The sequence below is a fragment of the Pteropus alecto genome, unplaced genomic scaffold (assembly GCF_000325575.1).
Source record: "Pteropus alecto unplaced genomic scaffold, ASM32557v1 scaffold87, whole genome shotgun sequence".
NCBI classification, from domain to species: Eukaryota; Metazoa; Chordata; class Mammalia; order Chiroptera; family Pteropodidae; genus Pteropus; species Pteropus alecto.
The window spans coordinates 14,373,727-14,383,608 of NW_006443225.1; the positions used below are offsets into that span (position 1 = coordinate 14,373,727).

The 9,882-nt window shown below is 43.3% G+C and overlaps 1 protein-coding gene across 1 annotated transcript in view; it reads left to right on the forward strand.

The window, feature by feature from the left end:
• The first annotated feature begins 1,411 nt into the window (after positions 1–1,411).
• Positions 1,412–9,882, forward strand: part of KCNB2 (potassium voltage-gated channel subfamily B member 2) — a 305,417-nt gene continuing 296,946 nt past the window's right edge. The window contains 1 exon segment of the mRNA XM_006924027.2: positions 1,412–1,997. Coding sequence (XP_006924089.1) covers positions 1,419–1,997 — 579 coding nt within the window. The 5' untranslated portion in view covers positions 1,412–1,418.

Genomic DNA, 9,882 nt, shown 5'->3' on the forward strand with positions numbered 1-9,882 from the left:
GCCGAGGAGCAAAATACAAACACACGCACACACATTCTGACATACTGTGTACACACGGCATAGAAACATAGATGCATAGTGATCAAATAATGCCATGTATGCATTTTTCTGGCCATAAACATTGGCCTTACTAGATCTTTTGTCAGCTATCTTCTGGAAAACAATTAAAGAACTGATTCATTATTTAACATTTATTAAACCGTCACAGCCTGTAAGTACTGTGCTCAGTGATAAGGATATAATAACAGAGTAGTATGTGTCGTGATGAGCACCCAGCACCCTGTGGGGAAAGGGTTATTGCAGTGGCATCATGAAACAGAAGAGACATTTGCAGAGTTTCGTAATCCTGGAGGGGTATCATGGAGGGCTTTCTGGAGGAGGTGATGTCTGCGCTGAGTCTTGAAGAGCAAGCAGCAGTTAGTCAAAAGGAAATGGGAAAGGTGGAAGCCCTTCCAGGACACAGCATGCAGAAAGGCCAGGAGCTTGAGAATGAATACTGTGTGTAGTCTGGGGTTGCTGGAATATAGTGGCGGGGAAGAGATATGTGAGGGTGGAGAGGAAGGCCAGATTGACGAGGGCTACTGGACTTTACACTGCCGGTAACAATGAAACTTTGTAGGGTTTCGAGCAGCATGGCAATGTCAAGTTTGTATCTTAAGAGATCATTGTAGTAGCTGTGTGGAGAATGGGTTTTAGGTAGATAAAACCAGAGTTTGGATCCAGTTTAAGAAGTGCTGGTAGAAATGCAGGCAAGAGATGGTGAGAGTTTGAGCCAGCACCACGGTGTAAGTAAGGTACTGGGTAATGGCGGCGGAGGGCTTCGGCAAGTTTAGGAGGTACGGTTGGGTGTGGACCGATGGATCAGGACTTCTTAGAACTCTAGATTGGGTGGCTGGGCTTCGCGATGCGGAGGGCCATAAATCTTAGGTGGAGAAGGAACAGTAACTGGTTGGGCAAGTTAGAGGTGTGGTCAGTTTACGGTATCTGGTTGATCAAGGAAGACTCGATCAGCACATGGATATTTTGGTCTAGAACTTGAGAAAGCCTGGTGAAAATCTGGGGAGTTGTCAATTATATAGGTATATTAAATTGAACACACTGCCTCTTCTGTGTAGTTCATTGTGTCGTCTCTTCTTTCTGTCTTCATCTTATAACCCAAACATGTCCATCTGCATAAAAACACAGTAATTAACATGATACCTCCTGCTGCTCGTGCAGGACCGGCAGAACGAGCCCATAGAAAAGGAAATGCTTTAGGAAAAATGCAGGTAACCAAACGGTCGTTGCTCTTTTCCAGTGTGCCCGTGGAAATGCCTGCCTCGGAGGGGCATCGCCCTAGCTGACCTCCCCTCGGCTCCTGCCTCTGAAGACTCCGGCGCTGCCGCCGCCGCCGCCGCCGCCGCCGCGTTCCCTCCAAAATGGCAGAGAAGGCTCCCCCTGGCTTGAACAGGAAGACGTCCAGGTCAACACTCTCTCTCCCGCCGGAACCTGTGGACATCATTCGCAGCAAGACGTGCTCACGGAGGGTTAAGATCAACGTGGGGGGCCTGAACCACGAGGTCCTGTGGCGGACGCTGGACCGGCTGCCCAGGACGCGCCTGGGGAAGCTGCGCGACTGCAACACGCACGAGAGCCTCCTGGAGGTGTGCGACGACTACAACCTGAGCGAGAACGAGTACTTCTTCGATCGGCACCCCGGCGCCTTCACGTCCATCCTCAATTTCTACCGGACGGGGAAGCTGCACATGATGGAGGAGATGTGCGCGCTGTCCTTCGGCCACGAGCTGGACTACTGGGGCATCGACGAGATCTACTTAGAGTCCTGCTGCCAAGCCCGCTATCATCAGAAGAAAGAGCAGATGAACGAGGAGCTGCGGCGGGAGGCGGAGACCATGCGCGAGCGCGAGGGAGAGGAGTTCGATAACACCTGCTGCCCTGAGAAGAGGAAGAAGCTGTGGGACTTGCTGGAGAAGCCCAACTCGTCGGTGGCCGCCAAGGTAAGGAAGGCACGGCGCGGCTTGGCGGGCGCGGTCGGGAGAGGGGGCGCCCGCGCGCCCAGAGTGCCGGTTCCTTCCTGTGTGGTGATTTGGGGCGAGAACACAAAACGTGGGGACGGAGACAGTGGGAACTGCCCAGTCTCGTTCGGTCGCATGGCTCTGTTCGGCCTATGTGATAGCATCCCATGGCATCCCTCGTCCATGGGCGTCGTTCCACAGGACCCGCCCCGGCGTCAGGAGGGAGGACTTCCGGCTCCTGGAGGGAGGACTTCCGGCTCCCGGGGCTGCGCTCAGCGCCGCCGGGGCGGGGCCGTGCGCGAGCCTGGGCCACGTGCTGCCCTGCAGCGGGGAGATGCTGCCTCGCGCTTCTGCAGCGGTGCAGGGCAGGAGGCGAGAGTGTGGTCGCCAGGAGCTTAGAGGGCTGGCGCCCCGCGCCTGAGCAGCGGGCTACCTCGTTACGCCGCGTAAGGACCGAGTCAGTGTCCAGAAACATCCATCGACCTCTCCTTGTGAGGTGTACCCTGACAGTGATGTTTCTGACTTTCGGGGTATTATTTTTCCCACAGTTGAGATATTGCCGTATCTCAGTTCATAAAGTGTCCGCTTAAAATGAAGGTAAATTCATGTGTTTCCACTGTGTCTGCATATATCCAAATCTCAGTAAATTTTTTTGCTAGCGATTTCAGTATTTAATTCAACCGCACGATTCTATTTATCTAATTTTACTTAGAGCTTTGACTGTGAGCTGCCACCGATTTTCATCCCATCTATTTGGTTCTATATTGCAATATAAATTATAAGTAAAATATCAAGAGTCATCTTTAGCTGCAGAAGTATAGTGTTGATATTTTGTGTATATTAGATGAAAATGGAATTTGAAATAGAGAAGAGTGTGTCATCATATGAATTCTTTAGAGTTTTTTCCATTATCTTTTCTTATAAACAGTAAAGATTACAGAAATGTAAGAGATGGAATGGGCCTTTTGATTGAAAGTTAACATTCAGCGTAATCATCTACAACGTATAAGTAATGTAAATAATCAGCTAAATGTAGACGCTCATAAAAATGCTTTTTGCGCTGTTCAATATTCTGGTTTTGCATCTCATTGACTTCTAAAGGCATTTTACTTTCTGGCTGGAACGTGGAACTAAGTGGCATAAACTGTGTTTCTGTTGTACGTAATGAGGAAGTGCAATGTTGTGGCAAATGGGAGATTTCAACTAGGTCTTTTTTGTAGTTATGAATAATTTGTTTGCCTGTGTTTTACCTGTAAGAAAGAAATAGATGTGCTACGTATGTGGGGTTTGGTTTGAGAAAGGTTATCGCTCTTTTCCAGTGTCAAGTGTTTAGTTACATATTTGAGTTACTCCTAAAAATATGGAGTGAATTTTGAAGATGAATGAAATAAACTCTGGATTTAAGGAAGTATTTGGGGTGTTAAATCAACTCTTTCAAGCCGTTTGGTAATTGAGGTATAAATCGTTGTTTCACCAAGTGTTCCAGAGGGAGTTAGCCAAATATGTAAAAATAAGCAGCAAAATCAAAGAAAATTTGAAAGGTTAATGTGGTTTATTTGCTTATAACAACATTATTAACACATATCTAAAATTAAGTACTGTTATATAAAATATTTTAAAATGTATACATATTTTTTTCTGAAGAATTTCTAATAAGGATGGAAAAGGGTCAATAACTTGATTTCTCAGATGAGGGAGTTCATTTAATTCCTGAATTTTAGAAGCAGCAGCCATCTCGATGTCTAAGAAGGTAATGTTGATAATGACTTATTACAAAACATCACATATACTATATACCCCTATGCATCAGACAGATTGTTTAAACTTCCTTCAAATCGTGTGTGCACAGGTAAGATCACCTACCTGCAAACTATACCTAGCAGCTCAAGACATTGGTTTAGAAATGTTTGTGTAGTTATAAATAATAAATTTGTTTTCAAATTATTAATCAAGCTAAACAAATCTTTGCTAAACTAAGTAGATTCTTTACTTAAATTTTCGTAAACGATATGTATTTGTTTATTTGTCTGCAGTTTCCTCTCTGAATGGTGAAATACTATGGAACTCATTTATGTTTGATTATATGGCAGTTTAATGAAAGCATCGTTCATTTGTCTGAGGTTTGGAACCTTTTAAAAACAGTTCTGTATGATCCCTTATATAAACCACTGCCTTTTCCTATACTCTTCTCGAGTCCAATAACTTGTTATTTCTCTGGAATGATTCTTGGTGAGGGCAGTGCTAATGCTAGGTTTGGGTGAATAGTATTCTTACAATTTAGGCAATGTTTGTTTTGTTCAAGCTGCAGTAGGATGATACTGTAGCCCTCACTGTTAACAGTATGGCCACGTCAGGGTCCTACCTGTGCTGTGAAGTTCTTGGATAGGAATGCTTATCATCTGTGTGTTTTCCTAACTTGCTTAGGCAGTAAGATATCATCACTGGGGGAGAATATCTGTTTACTTTGCCTTTTCAATTATTGCTTATTCAGTTTGGTTATTCAGTTGAACATATGTAGAATGTTCTCTCTGCTCTACAGACATTAAAGTGGACATGTGGAAAGACTCCCTTTTCTCTAGAATTCAAAAAAAAATATTCTCTTCACTTAAACAGAGATTTCATATCCTTGAAAATATTTGCTTTTTAAAAATCTTTTGGTTTCTCTGTATTTTATATCTATAATATTTCTGTAATGAAGTATAAAAGTTATGTGGTGACTTGCCAGATCCCTAGCATAGAAAGAAAAACTTGACATTTCTATCAAATGTTCCATAATGTGTTAAAGTAGCTATTATCGTGGGATAAATACTCAATAATCAGTTAATTAATAATTCTTCATCCCATGCTCTGTGCGTCCGTGTGATATGCAAAGTTATTCCAAGGCCCATTGACCTGTCATACTTTGTCTTTGGGTATGACCTTGACAATAACAATTTGCTCTTATAGAACGTGCTTTTTGGTATCACTTTTATTAATTGAAATTATATGATATAATACTCATACATGGTATATGAGTAATTGAAACAAATGCCAAAACAGATTTTAAAAGTGATATGTTTGAAACATCTGTATTTAACAAAATAACATTTTTTCGCATACACAAAATGCCATGAAATATAATTGTACTTTTCACAAAATAATGACAGGGCTAATAGAAAAGATGATTTCACAGCTTTCTGTGGTGCGGTGTGGTCTGGTAATGCGACACGAGTTTTGATCTGTATGACAGACTTTGTCTCCCTTCCGGCTTGTCAGTGGGCTTGGTGACTGTATGTATACACTCATGTAGAGGTCATGCATAAAGTTTACACATGAGCCTGTTTGTGAATGTGGGACCCGGCCCAGCGGTCCTGGGGAATGGCTGGTTGGCACATATCTCTGGGATACCATGACGTGGCATTGCTGGCCCTGGTGTGCCTTTCATGGGAGGAGATGGGTTTAACGGGCTGCCAGTTTCCTGGCCAGTGAATTGGAATCTGACTTGATCTTGTACCTCGTCCATCCAGGGCAATTTAGTCAGCCTTTGGATTAGAAACGTTTTTCTTTCTTTTCTTTGGCCTCTTCCCAAAGGAACGGCAGTAGCTATTCCTCTTTAAATAGTGCATACAGTGACTTCAGTGTAAGCGGCATTTGAAAGCACCGAAGGGTCAGGTGCCATAGCATGCGGTGTCATGGGCCTTTGGAAGGAAACGGATGCCAAAAAGGGCACAGCCCGTCGGAGAACCCAAAGGAGCCAGGCGGCGCTCTCACTCTGCATCTCTGGGGAAGGTCAAGAGCAAATGAAGTCAACCGGGTCTTCAGGCAAAGCCGGGTAGGAATGACTGAGCCTCTGAGGCAAGCCCTAACCCGGGCACATGAGTGGACGCCATGTGCAAGACGATGCCAGCCAAGAGGCCCATCCCAGGTGTCGGGTCAGGAAGCTGAGCTGTGATAAGTGCTGGATAAGTGCAATGTGAGGCAAAATCTGCAGAAAGACATTTTTGTTCGTGGGAACCAGAATAGCGAGAGCCACGCGGCAGCCCTGTCGGGCAGGGTCCAGAGTTGCGTAGGGGACACAGTTTGTTATCTGCTTCCCTCTCCTCCACTTCCCTATTTACACACAGCTCCCGCTCATTTACCTAAGGATTCCTCCCTCATCTTCTTACATTTTTTGCCATTCTTTCCTACTACACCTCCCTCCTCCTCCCTCTCAGCTCCCTCCTACCTTAGGAGAGGGACAGTGATTGACTAAAGAATTGTTTCTCAACCTTTTTTCATTAATGGCCACCCTAAGGAGAAACATTAAGTTAAATTTAAATTTTCCCTCAAGAGAGAAGCTAAATACTAAAGGAATGAGATTTTATCAAGAAGGGTGGAGTTTGGAGGGCCACAAACTACTGTAATATCTAAGATTTTTTTCACCCCTCTCCACAAGAACTAGTTTTCTCCCCTTGGCAGGGTCATTGCTCCCACGGAAAATGGACAGAATGGGGCAAAGGAGATGACCGTGGTTCCTGTGTCTGGCTCATTACCTCCGCGCACACACGTGACAGTCACTGTTGGCAGGGCACACACAGCACCCAGAGCCAGCGTGCAAGGCCTGGAGACCTCAGTCTTCCTGGGTCAAGCGGGACGTCTGGCTCATTACCTCTGCGCACACACGTTACAGTCACTGTTGGCAGGGCACAGCACAGCACCCAGAGCCAGCGTGCACGGCCTGGAGACCTCAGTCTTCCTGGGTCAAGCGGGAAGTCGGAGGTGGCAGATGTACAGACGCTGTCCCTGGAGCTCCTGTTGGGAGTTTCACTGGGGATGGCGCCTGCTTGGGTGCCCCGCTGGCGATAGCTCCCTGACACCACGGTTCCTCCTCCAGCTGAATCAGAGAGTTCACCTTTCAAGTCTGGGAATAATAAAATGAAAACGAATCCAAATAAAGCAAGAACTCCTGTGTACGCATCAAGGGGAACAGAATGCATAACATTCTCTTTCTATTTATAGTTACGGATCAGTTATTCTGATGACTTGGATGGAAGAAGAAAGGTGTTAGAGCCATAAATTATTTCCTTTTAATCCAAGAACAAAACTTTAACATGTTGTACATACACACGATAGACACACACACACACACACAAAGTCAAGTGAACAACTCTGCTCATACAAAACTCAGTTTGGCTTTCTGGAGACTTTCTTAGTGATAAACAACGACAGTAGCCATCACAGCCGTAAGTGGCCCCCAGAACGAGCTGGTGCAGTCAGCGTGAGCACCCTCCGAAATCTCCCCATGTCCAGGCACCTCTGTGGACTGAGCGGCAATAGACACACACACACACACAGTCAAGTGAACAACTCTGCTCATACAAAACTCAGTTTGGCTTTCTGGAGACTTTCTTAGTGATAAACAACGACAGTAGCCATCACAGCCGTAAGTGGCCCCCAGAACGAGCTGGTGCAGTCAGCGTGAGCACCCTCCGAAATCTCCCCACGTCCAGGCACCTCTGTGGACTGAGCGGCACTCCCGTTCCTATCCAGGATGGCGAGTCGTCTAATTCAGGTACCAAGCCTGGTGTTTTGTGGTGTTCACTGTTTTCCCTTCCTGCCCCTCCCCTTCTGCATCCCCGCTGTACTGATGAGGTTGTTCGAACTCTTCAGATGACATGACGTGAGCGTTCAGAGGTGCTCACAGGGGGTAGCTTAGGATGACTTGGCCAGTCTGGAGCTTTAGCTTGGAGATGTGCTTTTTCTCTTTCTAAAACAGATAATCCGTGCAGACTAACTGGTTGAAAGCCTGGAAGAAATTAGATAGAAAAAAAAAATAATAATAAAACAGATAAGGTAGAAAACATTGGGTTTTGATGAAAACGTCTCAGATGTTGCATTCTTTAGCTCCAGCAGTCCTATTTCTAAATCAGTGCTCCTGTTTTTCTCGAGAGGCCGCCCTAAAAATGCACAGCCTTTGTCTACTTGGCCTCATTTGATCAGGGAGAGAAGAATGAGAAAAGAGGAGGAAATTGATATAAAGCTCACACTCCACGTCCCTAGGGTGCCAGAGGTCCTGGTTTTACTGAGAGTCCTGCTTAATGCCTCTCGTCCCAGGCTAATTATTGACAGCATCTCCTTTCACTCTTAAAAAGTATCCCACTTGGGACAATAAACTATGTTTTTGGAAAAAGGTAATGATCCAAGAAACATGCACTTTTCATTTCCTCTTTGCTTCTCGGTTACATTTGAAGAGGGCCAGGCTGAATTTTCTAGCAATTTTTCCACCTCTTTTGAAAAAACATTGGTTTCCATTAATATTAAAAGAAGACAGTGAGGTTTCTTTCAAGCTCGATTTCTAAGCCTCAATAAGTAATTATTATTTTCAAAGTAAAACAAAACAAAACAAAACAAAAAAAAACTAACGTCCTTTCTACATTATCTGGTGTTACCACAAAACGGTACATTGGCAGTATTGAAATATTCTGGTTTTGAAAATCCATGTTTACTGGTTTGGTTGTCAACAGATTTGTTTTCTCTGTTTCAAGTAAGAGATGTTATAAAGTGAATGGCGCACCGTTTTAGGTAAGCATAAGCATTATGAAGGAATGGTCACAACATTCAACACTCTTCAGACACTCTAGAAGGACTTGAATAATGTTTTAGACTAAGTGTTCTTATCATTATCTTCTATTTAAAAGAAGAAGAAGAAGAAAAATAATGACTTTCCGAGCGCTGAGAGTTTATAAAAAGGTTCCCGCAGTGCATATTCCTTGACTGTGATGGCTCTCCCATGCTATTCACTTTGGAGCAGGTCTGTTGTCTAGTGGAACTCTGCCCTGAAAGTTTTATCTAATAATTGCATGGATGTGGTCATGGAACTGTTTTAATTCAAGGAGATGGTTAGTCACTGCCTCATTCATATTTATTTATATCGTTACTACTTAACTTCCCCACAACATGTTTGAGAGTATCCAGGTCACCCTTATAACTATCAATTAGTACTGCGACATGGTACAGATAGAGCAGTTAGGCGCGTTGAAATTGTGCATGAGGAGATGGCTCTTTTGAATGTTACTAATCTTTTCCCTTTTACTCGTGCCTTTATATTTTACAGAAATACTTGGCCTGTAGAATGAAATGAAATAATCTCTTTGCAGAGAACCTGTTAATATACAATCATTTATTATATGATATCCTTAGCCAATTTTATCGCATATTAAATATATTATAAAATATTGACTATCTATCGAATGTTAAATATTACATACATTGAATCATCAAGCATAGAAAGCTTTGGCCATTCCGTCTATTTTTGTATGCTCTACACTTCCACCTTGTTTTATAAAAGAGGCAGCTCACTGGAAATATGGACACTAATAATTCAAATAACATAACAGTGGAAGAATGCAAAGCAAAAATAGAACTAGAAGAAATATGTTTTTCTTGTCATTGTAATACTAGGGAACGCTTCATTTTCTGCAAAATGTTTTGAATATTCTAATTTAAAATGACAACCTTACTATTTAAAATAGAGCTGAAATTCATAAACAAAATATTTATTCACGATTAGAAAATTTTACCTATCCAGCCTTAGAGGATATTATTAACTGACCCAAGATCATAGTCATTCTTAACATAGAGACTGTATATCTTTTAAATTGACCATTCTGACAAAGAAAGACATTTTCAAAATAATTAACAAAATTGATTATTTTTATTTTTTTATTTAAGTTTTTTTAAAAATTTTATATTAGTTTCAGGTACACAGTACATTGGTTAGACACGCACGTAGTTTATGACGTGACCTCTCAATTGCTCCGTCAGCCATCTGGCTCTGCACACGGCCATGACAATTCTATCGGCTGCATTCCCTACGCCATACTCTATGTGCCATGACTTTTTTGTAACT